Source organism: Choloepus didactylus, chromosome 19 (assembly GCF_015220235.1).
Source record: "Choloepus didactylus isolate mChoDid1 chromosome 19, mChoDid1.pri, whole genome shotgun sequence".
NCBI classification, from domain to species: Eukaryota; Metazoa; Chordata; class Mammalia; order Pilosa; family Megalonychidae; genus Choloepus; species Choloepus didactylus.
In genome coordinates this window covers 29,018,631-29,041,000 of record NC_051325.1, presented here as the reverse complement: position 1 = coordinate 29,041,000, position 22,370 = coordinate 29,018,631, and the positions used below count along the sequence as shown (strand labels likewise).

The 22,370-nt window shown below is 36.5% G+C and overlaps 1 protein-coding gene across 7 annotated transcripts in view; it reads right to left on the bottom strand.

Moving 5' to 3' along the window:
- Positions 1-4,654: 4,654 nt before the first annotated feature.
- Positions 4,655-22,370, bottom strand: part of GPCPD1 (glycerophosphocholine phosphodiesterase 1) — a 70,315-nt gene continuing 52,599 nt past the window's right edge. For all 7 annotated transcript variants that reach the window (XM_037812318.1, XM_037812319.1, XM_037812320.1 and 4 more), the window contains 6 exons: positions 19,629-19,690; positions 17,146-17,211; positions 15,702-15,838; positions 15,071-15,206; positions 14,370-14,530; positions 4,655-8,098 (listed from right to left, as the gene is read on the bottom strand). In XM_037812318.1, the coding sequence (XP_037668246.1) occupies positions 7,909-8,098; positions 14,370-14,530; positions 15,071-15,206; positions 15,702-15,838; positions 17,146-17,211; positions 19,629-19,690 (752 nt within the window). In that variant the 3' untranslated portion in view covers positions 4,655-7,908. The remainder of the gene's footprint in view (positions 8,099-14,369; positions 14,531-15,070; positions 15,207-15,701; positions 15,839-17,145; positions 17,212-19,628; positions 19,691-22,370) is intronic.

The following is a 22,370-nucleotide window of genomic DNA, read 5'->3' as shown; positions in this document are numbered from 1 at the left end:
TGGTTAGTTAGAGAAAGTGTATGCCACCAAGCTGCAGTTCTGTCAAATTAGGGATCAAGTAAAGCAAATGCCAAGAGGCCAAAAACAACAGAAAATCTTAAAGCATATGATAAAACCAGACGATATGGAGAACCCAAACCAAAACACCCAAATCAAAAGATCAGAAGACACACAGTACTTGGCACAATTAATCAAAGAATTACAGACAGGCAACAAGAGCATGGCTCAGGATATAAAGGACATGAAGAAGAGCATGGCACAGGATATAAAGGACATAAAGAAGACCCTAGAAGAGCATGAAGAAGAAATTGCAAGAGTAAATAAAAAAATAGAAGATCTTATGGAAATAAAAGAAACTGTTGGCCAAATTAAGAAGACTCTGGATACTCATAATACAAGATTAGAGGAAGCTGAACCACAACTCAGCCTCCTCGAGAACCACAGAATAGAAAATGAAAGAACAAAAGAAAGAATGGGGAAAAAAATTGAAATGGATCTCAGGGATATGATAGATAAAATAAAACATCCAAATTTAAGACTCATTGGTATCCCAGAAGGGGAAGAGAAGGGTAAAGGTCTAGAAAGAGTATTCAAAGAAATTGCTGGGGAAAATTCCCAAACCTTCTGCACAATATAAATACACAAAGCATAAATGCCCAGTGAACTCCAAATAGAGTAAATCCAAATAAACCCACTCCAAGACATATTCTGATCAGACTGTCAAATACTGAAGAAAAGGAGCAAGTTCTGAAAGCAGCAAGAGAAAAGCAATTCACCACATACAAAGGAAACAACATAAGACTAAGTAGCAACTACTCAGCGGCCACCATGGAGGTGAGAAGGCAGCGGCCATGACGTATTTAAAACTCTGAAAGAGAAAAATTTCCAACCAAGAATACTTTATCCAGCAAAACTCTCCTTCAAATTTGAGGGAGAGCTTAAATTTTTCACAGACAAACAAATGCTGAGAGATTTTGCTAATAAAAGACCTACCCTACTTCAAATACTAAGGGGAGCCCTACCGACAGAGAAAAAAGCTGAGGGACTTCACCACCAGTAGGTTGGTCCCATAAGAAATGCTAAAGGGAGTTGAGCAGGCTGAAAGGAAAGGACACTAAACAATTGACTGAAACTACATGAAGAAATAAAGACTTCCAGTAAAGATCACATGGTAAATATAAATACCAATACTACTGTATTTTTGATTTGTAACTCCACTATTTACTTCCTACAGGATATAAAATACATAAATGGTAATGATAAATCAGTGGTTTGGGACTCAATGTAAAATATGTAATTTTTGACAAGAACTACATAAAAGTGGGGGAATGAGGGAGTATAGGAACATAGTTTATGTGTCCTATTGAAGTTAAGTTGGTATCAAAGAAAAACAAGATTGTTATAGATTTAAGATATTAAATTTAAGCCCCACAGTAAACACAAAGAAAGTATCAGAGAATATGACCATAGAGATGAAAAGTAGAGTAGGGGTTCCGAGAAGAGGGGGAAGGGGCAATGGGGAGTTAAGAAATGAGTGTAGGGTTTCTGTTTGAGGTGAAGGGAAACTTCTAGAAAGCGATGGTGGGAAGGTGATAGCATTGCAACATTCTAAATGTGATTAATCTCACTAATGGAATGCTAGGGAGGGAGTGGAATGGGAAGATTTAGGCTGTATGTATGTTTCCACAACTGAAAAAAAAAAAAAAAAAAAAAAAGACTGTCTAAATAGATGAGAATTAAATGCCAAGGATGATCCTGGATGGGATCTGAGGATGGAGGAGAGGAGGCTCAAAGGGACACAGATGGGACATAAGGAAAAAAAAAAAAAAAAGGAAATATAGAATGTAAGCTTTGTATCAAGGTTGAATTTCTTCAACTTAGCTGCGTTTAATGGGATTGCATAAAAGAATGTTCTTGTTCTTGTTCATGGGAAATGTATATGTGAATTATTGTTTTTTCAAGGAAAAAAAAACATATAGAGGCAAATAAAAAACAAACAGAACAGATCAACATTCCTGGAGAAGGAGGAAGGAAAAGGAAGCTTTTTCCCCAGGGGTGAAACAATTTGAGCTATTCTAAAGGTCTAGAATAAGTTGAACCAAGTGTCAAAGAAGAGTTATAGCACAAAGCCATCAACAAGAAAACTCCAGACAAGAGAAACTGACCTCCAGAATAAACTCATCAAGAAAATCAGATGCCTAGACTACAGCAAAAAAAAAATCACAAGCCACACTAAGAAACAGGAAGATAGGGCCTAGTCAAAGGAACAAACTAACATAGACAAGATACAGGAGTTGAAACAACTAATTAATGATGTTCAAAAAATCACCCAAATCTATTTAAGGAGATGAAGGAAATGTGGCAAAAGAGATAAAGGATATAAAGAAGACACTGGGTGAATATAAAGAAGAATTTGAAAGCATGCAAAAAAGAAAGAAAAATATATGGGAATGAAAGCCACAATAGAAGAGATTAAAAAATACAATGGAGACATACAACAGCAGATTTGAAGAGGCAGAAGAAAGATCAGAGAACTAGAGGATAGAACTTCTGAAAATGCATGTCACTAGAAAGAAAGCTAGAGGATGTATCATGGGACTGTATAACATAGTGAAACCTGTTCTGGACTATGACTGTGGTTAATTGTACAAGAAAATTCTTACATGAACTAGAGCAAATGTATGTCACGATTACAAGGTATTATTAATAGGGTAGTATATGGGAAAAGTACAGTTAATGCCAACTAAGGACTATAGTTAACAGTAACACTGTAATATTCTTTCATCAATTGTAACAAAGGTACTATACCAAAGCTAAGCATCAAAAATAGGGAGGTACAAGGGTATGGGGATTTTTTTTTTTTCCCAGCGCAACGAGAATGTTCTCAAATTGTGGTGGTGAATGCACAACTCTGTGATTATACCAAGAGCCAATGACTGTACACTTTGGATGGACTGTGTGGTGTGTGAATAAACTTTTTTAAAAAGAAAACAAAAAAACAACCACTGATATATCAACATGAATCAAGGCAGTGCTGCCAGATTGTACTAGTCACTGTGTTCCTCACCACCACGTACTCACAGTAAAAAAAAAAAAAAGCAAACAAAAAAAGCCACCAGTTTCACTTAAGACTGGCAGTAAAAATTAACTATTAACATTTATATTCATAATAAATTATTATAGTTACATTAACATTAAAATTCTGAAACAGAGACACAGTGTGTTCTGGAGAGAAACACTTTTAAAATGTAAATCCTTCTCACACATTAATCCAACACCAATCAAAATCTTATGAAGACTTTTTCTGGTACTTGATAAGGAGATTATGTTATTAAACAAGAAAAATGTGGATGAAAGAATATTTTTGAAAACAACTGGTCAACTGCCCTCATATATAAAGGTCTAGTAATCACATGGTTTGAATTAAGAGAAAAGTCATGGGAAGCTCCTGGGTGCCACTTACTGGGGGTGAGGTGGGAGCAGATTTGGTGGTAGAGGGAGGAACAACTTTTATTACTTTCTTCTGGCAAAATTACACAGTTTGGCTTTACAAGAAAGTTTCAGAAGTTCACCAGTCTCTTCCACATTTCAGTTTTCCTTCTAAGGAAATAGGTGGTGGTATATTTGCATATATTTAATAGAGGATAGACAGATGAATTCTAGTACTACTACTTTTATTATTCCTATACTAATACCACTTTTACCTTATTTTTAAATACGTGCCTTTCTTGTCATTTCTCTTCTTTAATAACCCTTTATCCCTAACAAGTTTGCAGAAGCCTCTATCTGCATTTATAATATTCAGTTCCATTTTGCTTTTCCAATCTCCTCTCCATTGTCAGGATGGCTCCTTCATTTCCACCGAACATACCACAATACTACAGGTTGTGCCCCGAACTGGCTTCACAGGTACCCTGACCTGTACCCTATTCACAAGGACTTGAAAGCTCTGAAGCCTCTGTTCCATGAGCTCTCCTTCTTAACCCCCACAACACATACTCACATGGTCTTAATCATATGCTCTCTGGCATCAGTAAGCATTTCAAATCTATTTCTCAAACTACATACACCCACTAAAAGGTATTTCTAACTGTGAATACCAAAATAATGCAATATTTCTAAGTGATATGCAAATTTTGCTTTTCATACAAAAAATACCTGGCCCATACCTAAAATACAAAGAGTAAACCAAATGTATCTAAGGACTCCATTATTCAATCTATTGTATCAAACCACTACCAATGTGACTGACAAAATTCAATCAGCTTGAAGAGAAAGAGCCAAGATGAAGGGGCAATGACCGTCCGCAGGATTTAAAGAGGCAGCCTCCCCCACGGGTCATACAACACAAGGCAGCACCTTAGTCACTACCAACTCACTAGCTACAAGACTTAAGCATGTTGCCCAGGAAGGGGCAACCCTTCCTGTGGGAAATCTGTACCACATCATCCTCCTGAATCAATTCACTGTTCTGTAATTCTCATTCAGCAAGCAGTAGAAAATTGATTAGGGTAACCCATTAAATATGTGACCCCAAACAACCAGGATGAGTGACATCTCCATGTACAAACATGTATACACACACATGCACACACTCCAGACAATATGGTCAGGCATGCCATACAAAATTGTATATATATAACATGAAACAATCTGAGTTAGGAAACTAGGATTGTTGCCACCACCATTTATTCATCTAATTCATAACTAAGTATAGAACACTATAGTAGTGCTAGAAATGCAAAGAACTCCCTGCCCCTAAGGGGCTTACAATCTTGTTAGGGAAATTTAACAGGCACATAAAAAGTTGGACTATAAGAAAGCATATGCTAACAAATGCCACAAGAATTTAGAAGGCAGCATAGTTTAAGCACATTGGATTAGGAGTCACAAAACCCAGACTCTAGACCCAACTTGGTAAGTCATTTAACCTCTCTGGGTGGATTTATTAGCCCAGATGCAAAACGCAGAGTTTTCTGCATTTGTTTCCAGCTTAAAATGTCATGATTCTAATCAAAAGCTGAGGAAAGTTTTATGAAGGAGATAGTACCTGAGCTGGACACTGAAGGAAGGCAGAGGAAGGTGTTTCAGCAGAGCAAGGCAGTACTGAGGTAGGCATAAGCACGGAATTTGGAGGGGAGAAAGACAAGTGTCACGTGAAACAATGTGAGTGAGGTAAACAGGGTGGCAGAAAGCCAGCTGTGGTAGCTCTCAGGCACTAATGACACAGGAGTGGGCTGTGGTCCTCACATTTACATCCAGTCAGTTACAGTACACAATTCCAGAAATAGAAAATGTCAGAGAACAATGGTGGCATTTTATCAAACAATTCACTCAATTTCCAGAAAACATAATTTAACACTATACCTCTGCATTTCAAAATTGACATCAATAAGCTGCCCTGTCAAAATGTAAACTGATTCAAAGTTTACATTCTTAGTAAACATAACTAAATCTTTTAATTCAAAAGGACATTTGATACAAGTTACATTATCCCAATCATTCCAACATTTATTTTCTACTATGTCACAGGTACTGTAGAAATAAAAATGAGTAAGACAAGGTCCCTGCCCTTGCAGAGCCCACAGCCTGGTAGGCAAGACAAATATCAACATCTTTCCAGAGTACTATGCTGCAAGGTGTGAACATAATGCTATGAAGTAAAAAGGACTGATTTATCCCTTCTGAAAGAGACTCGGCAAGCGCTCAGAGAGATTGCTAGCTGAAGGAAAATGAATTTGGCAGGTAGAAAGTGTCTGTGGGGAGGAGAGGACTTCTGGCCAGAGGGTGGCATGGATACCGGCAGAGAGTAGTGCAGGAGTATGGCGTGTCCAGGGTCTATCAGCAGGTGCGGTGAGGCTGCAGCAGAGTGTTTAGTGCAATGGCTAGTGATACGGAGCCTGGACTTGTCCTATAAAAATGGCGAGCCACTGCTTGTTGTGTTTTAATCATCTAATAACACTGGCTTTTAAGGTCAGGAAGATTGAGGTTCTGTGAATTGTCAGCAGTTATTGTAAGTACTTCTCAGAAAATGTAAGCTGTCTAGGAGAAGCCACAGCCCTACCAACATCCTTTCCTCATCCTCTCTCTTCTCTTTTTTTCCTTTATGATCTGCCTTCCCTCTGTCCTCAATTCTTTACAATGGAGCTGGAACTGGAAAGGCAGAATGAGGATGAAAGAACAGGACTAGACACATACACATATGGCTAATGAGATTACCATGAGGTAATGGTAATTGAATTGAACAAAGTTCTGCGGATGAGGAAAAACTATTCTCTTTCAAGAGTTTTCTAGAAGTACCTAACTTACAGCACAATGTTGGAAAATGTGGAGAAAAGCAAATAGAACCCTTGCAAAATACTATTTCCTACACTATTTTCCATTAAATATCAATGTTACAAATACCATTGGATTTCAAAGTCTGTCTTCACACAAGTAAGATCTAACCAAAATTGCACTACTTAGCTTAAAAAAACAAAAAGATATAACCTGTAATTTCAAGTCTTAGGTTTTCAGTTACTACCAAAATATGTTGATACATTTAGACATTGGCTAGTGAAAATAATGCAGTAAAAGGTAGATGCAAACAAGCTATTCCTTTAGGGTAGAAACTCAATTTCAATTTTTCATAATAAGATTGTAAAACTGACTATAAAATTAACAACTTCTTGGAATTTCACTTTATAATGAAGAAAATAAATGTGTCATTTTATTTAACATTAATTCTTAAATTACAATTATGTCAAAACAATCTGCTTCTAATGAAAGAAACCTTAGCAATATAATTCTAAAAACATGAACATACATTTAGTAGGAGCTTCTACATTTCTGAATAAATTACATGCATGATATACATTAACCAATAAAGAATACCACTATGAGCATTCAGGACATTTATTTTTCTGCGTGGAGATTAACTACTATACAACACATACACAATACAAACCCTCAAAGCAACGATGTGTAATAGGTAGTGAGAGACACTTACAATAAGCAAATTAAAAATGCCTACAAACAGGCTTTTTTTTTAGGCAACAAAATATTTTCAGTCCTTGACACCTTCTCACACTCACCTAGCACCACAGATGCAAGAACTTTAACAGTAAACATGTACAACCTCATGCTTAAAACCTAAAGCATGCACTGAGTAGAAATTATATGTTGTGATCTATTCTACTTAAATATGCAATACATACATCCTCTTACTGATATTTTATACATTAAACACCCTGCAGCATTTTGAAATTTTAACGTTTATGCAAAACAACTTTTGAAAGACTTATGAATCATGTTGTCAAGGTTTACCTCCAGACTGTTTACACAGGCATTGGTTTGGTTAAGTGGTAAAATGGCAGCAGCCTCAAGATTCATACTGAATGAAAATGGTACATGTGCATGTCAATCTGTGTAAAAATACATATATACACAGATGGCACGAAGATTTGTGCAGTTGGAATCACCAGTGCAAATGCATGCATTTGAGGTACTTATTTTTCCCATGGTCAGGTATAATTATGCATAGTCATTTTCCTCAAGTGCTAAAGATTTCAGACCTGATCAAATGAAAAGCCGCAACAAGTATAAATATGAGAAATTTATATAATATATTTTAATTTCAACATGCTATGCTTTTAATGTACATCTGTTTAACATTATAGGTTTACATATTTAGTTTAAAATATTTACCAAGCAATAAATCTTTTTATTGTAAAGAGACTAACTGGTAATTATACCTGGCCAAGTGATTTAAATAGTATACTTGAAATTCTAGCAAGATGTAGTAAAATACTTCATTATTGCTTCAGTGGACTGAGAAACACAAAAGGCATAGATAAACAATGCTCGGGAATGAAAAGTGAACACCCAAAACAGTGGTGCATGCCCTGAAATGGCCTCACACAATAAAAACTAAGCATTCTCCACGTTATTGATGCCGTTGGCATCCACGTGGATATTGGGCTCCCCACACAAAGATGAGGGACCAAATCGGTTAACAGTGGGACACAAACAGCTCTTAAGCTCTGGCAATTCTTTCTTCAGGCGTTCCAACTGCTCCACTTGGAATATATTTGGCTGTTCTGGCATCCAATCATATATCCTATGATGAAACAAACACAAAACACATAAAATAGTGTAATTTCATGGTTTACTTCAGACTTGCTTGACTTTCAAGAAAATTTATTTATAAGAATGCTTGGAACATCTATATTAGAAAGTCTTTTTTTAAAAGATGCAAGCACTGGTTCTCTCCTCCCCAGTCTTTCCAATACCCCAGAACAACAGCACCACCTTTTGTATTCCTGATGCAAAAGAACTGATGATAAAGTAATTGAATGGGAAAATGAAAAATGTAGCATACTAGTGATTCTTAAAGTGTCCTCTTTCCAAGTCAAAGTCCACAATGCCTTATTTTATATACGGGGAAACTGAGAGGATAGGAATCCTAGAGGTTAAGTAGCCTGCCTCAAGTCATAAAGCTATTAAGAAGCAGGGCTGGAATTCACACCCCATAAGACTTCAAAGTCACTGAAGATCAAGATGGAAAGTGTAATTACCCTAAAGCTGGGGGGTACTGTCAGATGTACCCAGAGCCTAGAGCACAGAAGGAGACTCCCATAGGGCAGCACTGGCACTGTGCATGGCAGAGGAAGGATGGTCTTTCAGACTCAAATGTGAAAGCCAGACAACTTACTGCAGGCACTATGAGAAAACCTGACATCACAGTAGGGAAGAATTTCTTAAGAGTCAATTAAATATTTGACTCCATTAAATATTTGACAATATTAAAGGTTTTTTGTTAATTAAAAACATCTATAAGAGAAAGAAAAGAGCATCTAATTTCACCCTTTCCCTATATCACAATATAAATAAAATAAATAAATCTGTGAATATGAGAAAAACAGAAGACAGACAGTCAACAAATTTTGGAAGCTGGAAAACAGATAGAAAAGTAACAAAGTGTTCCAGTTAGCAGAACTGAAAAATCCAAATTGCAAGCCAGTAGTGGGGAAAACTGGGAAACTATCCTACTCATACAACAAAATTCCCAAAAGACTGAGTAGAAGCAGTATCAAATTCCTCTTTAAACAGGAATGAAGAGGAGAGGGGCTAAAATGAAGATGAGGTGCTGCTTTGAGCAGCATAAGCATTTCCCTTCTTCTGTTCCCTGTTGCTGGGGCAGCCCCTGCTGAACCTGACAGAGGGCTGGAGGTTTATTTCTGTATCAGAATTAAACAGGATGTCTCCTGGAATGGAGGGCAACAGGACCAGGTGAGCATTTGGGCATTTTACAAAAACACTGCTGGTAGCCAGACCCCAAATACCACAGTCTTTGGGGAGAAAGCATTGCCATGATGATGCTTGATTTGAACATTTTCTCAGCTTCAAAACCCATTTATTTAACCCAGAAACAAAACAAAACAAAACAAAACAAAAACACTACACATCTGGTCAGCACCACCAGGGAAACAGACAGATATTATATGCATACAAATGGTAAATAGAAGCACCCCTCACCCCGTCAGCTCTCTTCCCTCATTGACTCCAGCCAGATCTGGATCCTCTAGCTAGAACATATGGATTGTTCTATGAGTTATCTGATCAGTCCAAAAGTAAAGTTCTCCATCTACAAACATCAGAGGTATACCAAACAGCCCACCCAGATCACCCTAGGTCCCAACTCCTTTATCTTAAGAGGCAGCCAAAGATTTCCAGACAACGGAAGAAACTTCTAACATGGAAGATAGTGAGGAAAACAGGAAAACAACAACAACGAAACCCTTAATGCCTTCAGAGAAATAAAAATATTTCCCCCAAATTCAAGGACATGTATTGACAGATTAAAATGGTTACCATGTGCCCAGCACAATGGGTACAACCAGACCCACGACAAGACCCACCTCTATGGAATTTTAGAATACCAGTCCCAAAGAAAAGACTCAGGCTTTCAGAGGAGAAACAAATCACATGTGAGGGACCAGGAATCAAAATGGCTTCAGATTCTCAGCAGCATCACCTTGCAACGTGAAGGCAATGGTAAAATACTTTTAAAATTCTAAGGAAAAATTATTTTCCAACATAGAATTCTATGCCCAGCCAAGACATTTTCAGACAACAGACCTCAAAAACATTTACTTTACATAACCCCTCTTTCTCAAAAAAATACTGGAGGAAGTGTTACTATCATAAAAACGATAGTAAACCAAAAGAGATAAAGATATGGGATTTAGGAAAGAAGAAATCTAACACAGGAAATGGGACAGAGTTGTCATCTGTCAGGACAACAGATGTGCCCAAAGAGGTCAACTAAGAAAATAGTGTTGCCCTATTTTCTTAAATCAGTTTAGTGAAAACGAAGGTGTTGAGGGGCCTTCACTCCAAGAAGGCACTGCCATGCTACTAACTTTGTAACCTAAGGACAGTGCCCTCATGAGTCTGAACTGAAGTCCTAGTTATACTTAGCTTTTCTTTACCAAGTGTTGATGAGGTTGATGCTTTTCCTGGAAGGATTATTACAGTTTGGTTTCTGCCTAAGAAGGAGGAAAGCTACAACAAGCCTAGAACCAGGAAATACAGAATAGCCCACTCCATGTGACCATATCCCTGCTGTATGTCCAATGCCTGATCCACAGGCAGATGCCTGATTGTGCTGCGCCAGAAACCTACTGGATCACAAAATCAGTTAAAACAATTAGCATTAAAAAACACATACACAGAGACATGAGGGGACAGGTGTTATATGATTATATTTATATAAAATAACTTGAACATGCAAATTCACAGAGACGAAAGTAGACTACAGGTTACCTGGGGATGGGAGGCAGGGGGAGGGGAATGGGAAGTTAATGCATAATAGGTGCAGGGTGTCTGTTTGAGGTACTGGGAAACTTCTGGTAATGGATGGTGGTAAGGGTAGCATAAGAGTATGAATGTGATTAATCCCACTGAATTGTATGTTTGGCAGGGGTGGAGATGGGGATTTTTATGCTGTATGTATGTTTCCACAATTGAAAAAAAGAGAGAATAAAGAGACAATAATAGATACAATACATGATCCTGGACTGGGTCTAATAATGGAGGTGAAAAAGCCCATAAGAACATGGGGACATATGTTTAGAAAATAAATACATGAATGGACAGATAGAATGATACAGCAAATGTGGCAAAATATTAAAAGTTGGTGCATCTGGATGTCTGAGTCAGGAAATATGTTAGAGTTCTCTGTACAGGTCTTGTATTTTTGCAACTGTCTTGTCCTGGACATATATTCCAGGAAACACAGTATTACTGTCTTTTATACCAAAACCCTGGCAACTACTCAAATGACCAAATTGTGGTATAGCTATACAATGGGATATTATGCAGCCATGAAAATGAATAAATTATAGCTGTATTCAACAACATAGATAAATCTCAGGAATATAATGACAAGTGAAAAAAAGTACAAATAAAATTCTAAAGCATGTAAAATAAATGGTACTTTGTTTAGGGATATACAAAAAATTTGAAGAAAAAAGAATAATAAGAGATATGTCTGAGGGAGGAAAGAAGAGAATGGGATTCAGGAGGGCACACCAGAGGACTTCAAATCTAAGGCTCTTTACACATGGTGTGCCATTGTATTGTTACCCTATTTTCTTAAATCATTTGAGTGTATATAAGTAATTTTTTTTTTTAATAAAGAGGGAGCATAGTCCAATTTATTCTATGAGGCCAGTATTATCACTGAAACCAACATTAGACAAGAAACACCTGAGAAAGATAAATTAAAGTTTGATCTTACTTATATTATAAATGCAAAAAGTACAAACAAATAATAGCAAATAAAATGTTATGGTTTAAGGTGTTAATATTAGGGTGGTATATGGGAACTCTATTTTATGCATGATTTTTCTGTAAACCTATAACTTTTCTAACAAAAAAGTAATGCTTTATAAAAGAGCTGATATATCACACAACCTGATTAAGTGTGAAATCTGCTGTATTAATGCCTTCATAGGGGAAAAGAATAACATAGTTTTGAAAATCTAAAATACCTATTCACACGACACTCTTCCCCAATCAGAATCACTAATTGAAATTTAAATTCGATAATGAAAAGCTAGCATATTTAGAAATATGGAGTAAATACTTGAAGAAACCTTTTTAAAAATTAGGGAGCAAAGACTCAGCCAGAAGCAATGGGAGGGAGAGGTACAAGGGGACTGCTATTTTTTATAGTAAGCCTTACAGAACTATTTGACTTTTTAAGCTATAGTATGTAAGAAGAAAAAAATCTTAAGGAGTGAAAACCTACCCTCTGACATAATCCACCTTAGCTCTCAGCAGACCCTAACCAGAGCCCAGTGCCAGCCGTCTCAATGTCCTCCACGCCTGCCACACACTGTCCTGCCCGGATTCATGCTCTTACCTCTGCCTAATAGGCAAACCCTGTCAAAGCAGATTTAAACATCCCTAAAAACCGAGCTTAATGCTTCCTCTTTATTCTTACTGACCCCAGGCCAGGAAGATCTCTTTAGCACACATAACACATAATTTCTTCCTTTTCTCCATTCCATGTTAACATTTGGCTCCAACTAAGTCAATTCCTTGAGATGAAGGATCTGTCTGCAATTTTGCACACCACACAAAGCCCAGATAATCACATGGTATATTCGTAATATAGTCTTCTTGACTGAAAATATTTGCCATCATTCCTTCCTTAAGCCAGCATTTCTTTCAAATTATTAATTTAAAATTTCATTTAATTAGTTGGAAATGTCTATTAAAAAGAGCTATATGAATCATGTTGTTTAATGAAAAATTAACCAAATAGATAGGAAGGAGGGAAAGAATGATGAGAGGGAGGGAGAGGGGGGAAAAAGGAGGGGAAAGGGGAAAGGAAGACATGTGGGCTGTAATTTTAAAACCCAACTAAATCAGACAAAATATTGAAAAAAAAGTTTTATTACCAAAACAAAACTTTATAGGATAAACAGTTATATGAACTAAATCTACAAGGAAAGCATCTTTTAAAGCAGGAATGCTGAGAATTTTACTCTAATAAATATGACAATTCAGATCAGTACACTTTTTCTATTAAGGTGCTGAAGTATTTTAGAAAGCCCTTAGCTCTCTCAGCAGAGTAACATCTCTTCTAATCCAAAATTTCTTTATTCTAAGCAACCCTTTTTTTCCTCCCAGATTAGTGGTGTTCAAACTTATATCACAACTCACCTGAGAAGCCTATGAAAAAAATCCAATAAATAGGGGATCAGCAAGAAAAGCAAATAAATAAAATACAATATGCCTATGTTGCATGTCTGATGGTGATAAATGCTATGGAGAAAAATAAAGAAGTAGAAGTTGTTGAGTAGAAGTTGTTAAGTGAAATAAGGTAATCAGGGCAGGACTCACTGAGAAGGTGACATTTCAGCCTTTACTGTAGTCTTTCTCTGAAGAAAAGAAACTGCAAGGCCAGTGTGGAAGTACATGGGGGAAAGGTCAGAGGAGGATGAGGGTTGGGATGGTGGTGATGGGGGAGGTTAAAGGGCGAACGCAGATCAGATCCTGTTGGGCCTTGAAGGCTACTCTAAGGACTTCGGTTTTTACTCTGTGACACAAAAAAGCTTGGGAGAGTTTTAAACAGTAACATGATCTGACTTAGGTTTTAAAAGATCCCTCTGGCTGCTGTGCTGAGAATAGAAAAGATGATGGAGGCAAGGGTGGAGGCAGTGTCAAGTGAGTGGGCTACTTGGATAATCCACATGAGAGATTACGTGGCTTAGTTGTGGGTGACAAGAGTAAACATGATGGACAGATGCAGGATATATTTGAAGGTAAAGTCAACAAGATTTTCTGTCAGATTAAATTTGGGTTGTGAGATAAAGAACCGAGTCATGGAAGATCCCAAGGATTTGGCCTGAGAAACAGTTGTCATGTATAATGAAATCAGGAAAACTGGGAGGAATAGGTGTCAGTAGCTGGATATAAAAGCCTAGAGGTCAGAGGAAAAGTATGAGTTGGAGATACTTAAATTTGTGAATTGTCAGTATAAAAATGTATTAAAAGCCACAGAATTGGATGACATTACCAAGAGAGAGCAGTGCAAATAGAGAAGTCGGGACAGAGAGCCACTCCCATCCCTAAGATGAGAGTACTTCTGGGTTAGGACCCAGTCATCTAATTTGTAACACTTCCCAACTGATTCTGGTATACTCCAAAGTATAGGAAAAAAAAAAAAAAAACACTGACAAACAAATGTCAAGATAAACCTCAGGCTGAACTACAGAATTTTAATCTAACTAAGTTTAATTTTATTTATAATTTTATAAGGTGAAAACTACTTTTTTTCTAATATTTCATGTAAATTTTTGAGGAAAAACAAATACCTATCATAAATTAGACCATTAACTCCAAATTCCTTCAGTTTCCTTCTGTTTTCAGGATCATTGGTGTCATCACCCCAGCAGAATATGACTAGTCCCTTAGCTTTTGCCTCTTGAATATAGGCTGGGTTTCTGAGCAGGTCTTCAGTATGTGCATTTATTCCCTAAAAGAAGAAAAATTAGTTGTTCATGAAAAAGTGACTAATGAACCACAGATGTGCAATGGTCATACTTACATCAGTGCTCACCACCGTAGGGTGGGCAGGAAAAGAAGATGTTAAGAATCTTCCTACTTATTTTATATCATTCTTTAAAACTTTATTTTTAATGTGTATTTCATATATACATATACACATATTTGTATATGTATATTTCATATATACATATAAACATGCAGATATTAGAAGTGTGGGATAAAAAATTTTTACCAATGGAGTGTTCAGTCAAAGAAGTTTACAGTCTAACCATTAGAGATGATTCATAAAATGCATTCGGAAAACAAAACTACAAAACTTAAGCTAGGTCTGAAAGACATGTTTACTTTTGCTCATTTAACCATTTTTCATTCTGAAGATATAACATCTTCCTTTTAAGTAGGTGTACTTGTTACTTAAGAAAATGTAAAATAATATGAAAACCATATTCACTGATGTTCTAAAAGAAACAACTGTATATATATGTGTAATGTTTCAAATATAACTCACCAGTAGATTTTCAAACTGTGCAAAGCTCATTGCAATGGGGGTTGTCCGAGATCTGAGGTCCATAAGTTCAGGGTAAATATCAGATTTTCCTTGAGTCAAAAATAATATAGGATACTTGTTCTGCTTTTGTCGAACCCTAAAAAAGACAATGTAAAAAACACCTTTCACTGTGGGGCTAATTGTAATATATTCTGTTTGGAAATTTTAGAAAATAATGAAAAATATAAAGAAAACCAACCACCAACAACAAAAACATATTCCCATTGCTCAGATATAACCACCATTAACATGTTTCCTTTCAATAAAAAAAATTTTTTTTAAATTATTCTATACAAGAGCTAAGATATTCTAGAAATGGGCAATAAGAAAGCCTTCAAGGGACATGATGTGCCTGTAAAATGAAACTCAGGGCAGAATGTTTTAGGATCCACCCAGTGGGTATGGAATTCATAGGAGTGGAGGGCATCCCAGCAAGTAGTTAGTAGGGATATGAGAATATATATAAGCTGACACAGAGGACAAATCAAGGGTAGTAAAGCCTAGGCAACCTTCCCAGCTACAACCACCATCTTTATACCCTAAGTCCTGCCTACATTCTAAGAGTATAGGAGAAAAATTATAAATTACTCACATTGTGCAAATATCTGCATCAAATGAAGAAAAAACTATTCTCCTTTTTCCAGAATTTTCTAAAACAGTTTTTAAAATTATATCCAAAAACAGGTTCATGTCAAAATATGTTGACAAGTTACCATCCCACATGCCATCCTATGTGGAAAAAATATATTAAAAAAATGAAAGTTACTACACATGCTAGAATCAGTGCTAGAAAAAAAAAGAAGAAAACCTAACAAAACACTATTACCACTCTTATTTTACAGATGAGGAAACCAAAACCTGAAGATTGTCCTTGCCCAACACCACACAGCTATTTAGTGATGGAGCAGGAATCATAATTCAGGTCTAGAGACTCTTTATATACCAAGTAACTAACTAGAGCACTGACAGATTTTTACTTTAAGAAGTATAACAACATAAATACTGAAACTCAAAATTTGGAGTCCACTGAGACTTTAAAATATTTTTATATAAATTTCATAAACTATAGTACAAAAGAACGCCACTTCATTTTTGCTAATTCATTATAGCAAAACCCTATTAAAACAAAGTACTTGAATTACCAGTTTAATAATCTCATTCTTTGGGTATTATGCATATAAAATACTCTCCACAAATAATTAAAATAATTCAATAAGTATAATCCAAGAGTCCTGCTGAAATCCAAATATTTTAAATATTAAAGTCATTAAATTAACACTAGAAGCTCAGAAAACTTAAATCCACTTAGGAAAACCTTGGTTGTCCAATCATGATACTTGAATTAACTACTTCTATCCCAATCTTCCCACCCCAACCAACTCTCCTATCATACCTCCTATTTACACTAATCACCACCTGACAAATTCAGGTTACCTAATTGCTGTTTCCTGCCTTTCTCCCTTGCACTGCAATATAATTTCTAGGAAAGCAGTGCCTTGTGCTGTTTTGTTTACTACTTGCCCCCAGCATCCAGGAAAGAGCCTGGCTTATATAATAAATAAACTTATAATAAATACTTATTTAACAAAGAATGACTCAATCTGGAAGTGATTTAAAACACATCTGCAGAAACTTCTTTTCCTGGGTAGCTACTGGCATCCAACAGAAAACTGCTTAGGAAATTATTTAAAAGATAAGTTTGATAGGGGATAAGGAAACAAAACTAAACCAGGGAGTGCTGACTGTCCACTTGAGGAGTATGTCCAGAAACCATCCACGATATTAATGGGCAAATGAAACACTTGCAAGCTGAAATTTCTAAAATGATATACTCATTAGTTTTAAGAAAGTACTTACATATTAGAAAAGTATATATGTTTTATTAAAAAGGTCCAACAAGCACTGTGTATGCTGGAAGAAGCCACAATAAGATTTCAATTTCACTTATTTCATTGAAACAAAGTAACAGAAATGAAAGAATTAAACAAAAAAAACAGGGAGGGATAAAAGAATGCACTACATGCATAATTACTTACCCTTTGTTGGCAAATCCACTTTATTTCTATGTTAAACCCTACGTCTTCTGGCAAAGATTCTAAAACCTAGAGGTTTGTTTGGTGGTGACAGATTTTTGGAGGGGGGGAGGTACGGTGAACAGTGAATAAAGAAGAGAAAAAAAGGAAAATTGTTTTTTTAGAATAATTCTATCAATAGTCATACATATCTTTAATAAAGATAAAATGTTTGTCTCAAGCATAAACCACTATCCTTTCTCATAACCAAAATGACAACTTGGCGGTTAAGTACCATGTTAAATAAGAAAATTAAGAGGAATTAAACAGCAAAAGCAGTAGCCTCAGCCAATATTTGTGATAACTGATCACCACCACCAAAAAGATCGATCTGTTAATCTGAAATCATGTAAACCATTAATACTGAACATCCAAAGTGAAGTGTAATAAAATAGGCAACCTCAAGAATTCAACAAGACATTTCTCATTTAATTGCATTCAAATATGTCAGCTTTTACTAAGATATGGTTATATGAAAAACCATGATTTTTACCTTGCTGATATCTCCCCTGAAAAGACATTATTCCCAAATGCTAAATAAATAATTAAGTCTCTTATCTATAAAGTAATATGTGGTCAATTTAACTAAAATTATCTAAAAACTTTGCTATCTGGCTATCTGGGCAGTCATAACTACAAAATCTGATTGAAAATATGAAGCATGGTTATTAAGCTATAAAGAGCTTATTTGTCTAGTTTTAAAACAAACATAAAGGCCAGGCAAATACATAAACATGCTAAGGGCAAAATAAATTGGGTATACATGATATTTTTACTTCAATTAATTTCAAAAGTTTAAAAAAATCATTTAACATGTATAATATATATAGTATTTAGAACAGCAAATAAAAGCATACTAACAGAATAATAAAGTAGTAAGAACACAGCCTGGGAGCCTGGTAACCTAGGATCTAGCCCTGGGTTTACATTAACTACCTATATGAAAAGTTCAGTACCTGAAACAGGTTATACTCAATTACATGTGGCTTTTGACTTTCTCCCCCATGTATGTAGCCTTATTTATTTAATGTAGCTGTCACATTTTCAATAGGCTAACACAAAATAAGAATAAGGATAATAGTGTGCTTTAGAGTTACAACTGTTAAGTACAGAATCTGCAGAAAGGCTGTCCTTTTTATTGAGATTTTATTTGGCCTACATTTTTTGGTGTTAAAATGTCTGATTAAATGATGGTGATGATAAAGTGAGTGAGTGAATGGGTGTGAGTTCAACTTATTTGGCTAAGTAAAAGTTGCTAAAACTTTTACAGACATTTTTTTCCTATTCTATGAAATAAAAGTCTGGAAATCTATTTCTGGGAACCAAATGATTTTAGAATTTTGACCTGCAAGGAATGATCTTACATAGCTGGGTTTCATATCTACCTGAAAAATTATACAAATCCTATTTTAAATGCACTATAACAGTGTTCTATGTTAGAGGCTTTCTTGTAGCATCCTTCTTGCAGAATGAATAATCAACCCTTTACCTTTAAGCAGTAGAGGTTTTCTTTAATGATTCAGATCATTTTATGAACTACTTCTCAGGTAATACACAAATATTTTAACAAAATGTCTTTGTTTTATACTGTCACTTCTTTCTAAAGTGTGTGTGTATACACACATACATCATACATAAATGTACATATATACATACATATACAAACATACATACTTTAGGAACCATACAATCCAGTAAATAAAACCCAAGTTAATCATCCTCATTCCCAAAACATACATTTCCATATAATGATAAACTGGAGTTACCTATTTTTGCCTAAGAAATCTACTGTACTTAACATTATCAGAAAAAGACACTGAAGAAGACTAGAAGCTAGGAAAACGGGCTAGTTGGACAAAAGCAGACCCCTATTGCCTAGGAGAGTATCTGATATCTATGTAGGCTTTCTTGATGTTGTCAAAGGCATTTGTGCATGAATTGTGTCTAGATTTTAAATATTCATGCTATTTTTATTTATACTTTTTCAGAGTGAATTCTTGAAACCTATGGCACTGTTTTGAGTAACCAAGGTATGTGGGGGAGGGGGAGGGGCTGGCTTCTTGAATCTCATTTGAACCAAAAGCTAAGGAATAGTTTTGAGTATTGGAAAAACCCCTGTCTCACCATCACATCTCCCTCCCACAACCTTTTCTGTGTCCTCTCCTATCTGCTTATACAAAGAAACACGTGAATTTGCTATTCTTACCAAATTAACATGTTGAGATTGTAACTTTTATTCATTTAAGCAGCTAAATTACTCTTTTAAAAAATTAGCACAGGAACACCACACAAGAATGTATCTTCTCTAAAAAGCACCAACAGTGATAAATTTATATTAAAGTTGTCTTTGACAGTCTTTTTAGTGCCATTTGCTGCCCCAAATAAAATTTTGAGACATAACAGAATTAATGAGATAGCCTCGCCGTAATTTTCCACAAGGAGCTTACCATTTTAAGAGAAGGAAATGGCTGATTTTCAGAGAAGGTATTTTCTTCCTCAATCACAGATTCTGAAATTTTAAATTGTAAAAACTCAGTAAATAAATAATGACATTTTATTATTAAGATCTTTCCTAAATTCTTAACACAAAAAAGATGCTGAATTATGAAATCCTTTCATGTGTAGTATTTTTAAGTCCATTATATTATTTTTTGCCATTCAAAACTCCATTAAGCATCATTTATGAAGATTAGTTTACAACATTTGCTACAAACACCAAAGTTTGTGGTTCCAAGAGCAATTATTTCCTCATAAAACTTTAATAGTACTTTTTAGAAAAGTAGTCACAAGCAGTGATTGTAATTTCTCAATGGAACTAAAATCTGAGTCACCTGAAGATTCCTTTTTGATATATCAAAATCAGCTCAGAAATTAGAAATTAAGAGAATCTATAACTACTACTGTGTATTTGTTACCATTAACATTAAATACAAAATAGATTATTATTTTTCAGAGACATAAGACTTTTTTTCTGAAGAGCAAAAAATTAAAATATCAAGTTTTTCAGAAAAAAACAATTGTGTTTACAACTTCAAAGACTAAAATCATATAAAATTTCCACTTGAATAAATTAAAGGTAAAATTCATTTAAACACTGATTATTATTATTAAGTCATGAAATATCTATAACCCTGCCTTGTTAAAGTAGGACATGTCTGGGATGAATCTTTCGAGTATTTTGAAATTCTTCAGAAAGGCATTCAAACTACTATTATCACAACTGCGGACAAACATCTGTGGAGTACCTACTAGATACAGAGCACTGTAAAAGGTCTCTGGAAATAGAAAAACATTTTCCCTTCCCTTGTGAAGCAAAATTACAAAGGGATATGATATCAGGGCAAGATTTGAGGAAAATGAGGCATAGAGAGGTTGAGTAATCTGTCCAAGGTCACAGCTGATAAAGTGTAGAGGTGGATTCAAACTCCAGGCAGCCCTTGAGCCAGAATCTATACTTGATGTATCCTCTACTTTATAATGACTAAGGATATCTGGAACAATTGGTAGGCATGAAATTTTCAAGAAATTTGATCATCAAGCTAAGTCATAAAAGTAAAAAATTATCAATGTGGGGAGAACTCAAAATGGCAGCTAGGTAAGACAGGGCAAAAAAACACCTCTGTGAAAAATACTAGATAAAAGCCAGAAAGTGACCCAGAAAACCAGTTCCAGCGATGCACAAGCCAGACAAGGTCTGCTAAATCCACAGGGACTGTGCATGTGGTGAAACAGGGAGTCTGCATTCTGAAACGAGTGAGCGAGCCGGCTGAAAGTCCGGCAGCCGCGCTGTGGTGTGGGGAAACCATGTGCTGGCGTTTGGAGATGGACTAGTTCTTTAAAAAAAAAAAACCTAGGACAAACTGCGGGTACAAAAGTGAGAATTGTGTAGTGAAGCATGGCAGGAGCGGGCTCTCCCAACGCCTCGGTGTCTGGCATGAAGGATAGCCCTACCCACACCTGCTGCTGATTGTCTTGGGGCCAGGGGAGCAGAGGGGAGCCAAAAGGAGAAAGAAACCGCGCCCCTTGCAACCATCTCCCCGGCGGGCTGGGGACACTTCCGCCTGGGGCCAGACCCACAGCCCAGAGCTGCCAAGGAACCCAGTGTGACAGGGAGTGATTCCTGCAGTACCGCACACACACCACAATATCAGCCATGGACAGTGGCCTTCAGGGCACCCACAGCTAATTGTCCCGGAGCTGGGAAGGCAGAGCTGTGCGAAGAGGGGGAAATTAACACGCCCCATTCAACCATCTTTACAGCAGGCTGGGAACGCCCCTGCACAGCCCGGCGGCCCAGGGCTTCCCTGGAGGGCCGGCGCACACTTGTGACGTGGCACAGCCTTCCCTCGGCAGGGGTCCTGGAAGAGCATGGCTGAGAAGGGGGCCCGCTCAGAAATCCCAGGGACCCTATGCTAGTGCCAGGGACTTGTGGGTCAGCGGCAGAGACAATCTGTGGCGGGACTGAGGTGAAGGCTTGGACTCTTGCAACAGCCTTAAATCTCTGGGAACACCTGGGAGGTTTGATTATTAAAGCTGCCCTGCCTCCCTAACCACCCAGACATACGCCCCATGTTCAGGGCGGACAGCACCAACAACACACCCAAACTTGGTACACCAATTGAACCCCAAAAGAATCAGACCCCCACACACCACAAAGACAAAGCTGGGGAGAACAGACTTGAGGGGAATAGGTGACTCACGGACACCATCTGCTGGTTAATTAGAGAAAGTGTATGCCACCAAGCTGCAAATCTGACAAATTTGAGATCGGTATTTTTTTATATTCAGAAAGAATCCTATCAAGTAAAGCAAATGCCAAGAGGCCAAAATCTTAAAGCATATGATAAAACCAGACAATATGGAGAACCCAAACCCAAACATCCAAATCAAAAGATCAGAAGAGACACAGTACTTGGCGCAATTAATCAAAGAACTAAAGTCAAACAACAAGAACATGGCACAAGATATAAAGAACATGAAGAAGAGCATGGCACAGGATATAAAGGACATAAAGAATACCCTAAAAGAGTATAAAGAACAAATTTCAAGAGTAAATAGAAGACCTTATGGAAATAAAAGAAACTTAGCCAAATTAAAAAGACTCTGGATACTCATAATACAAGATTAGAGAAGCTGAACAACAACTTGGCATCCTTGAGGACCACAGAACGGAAAATGAAAGAACAAAA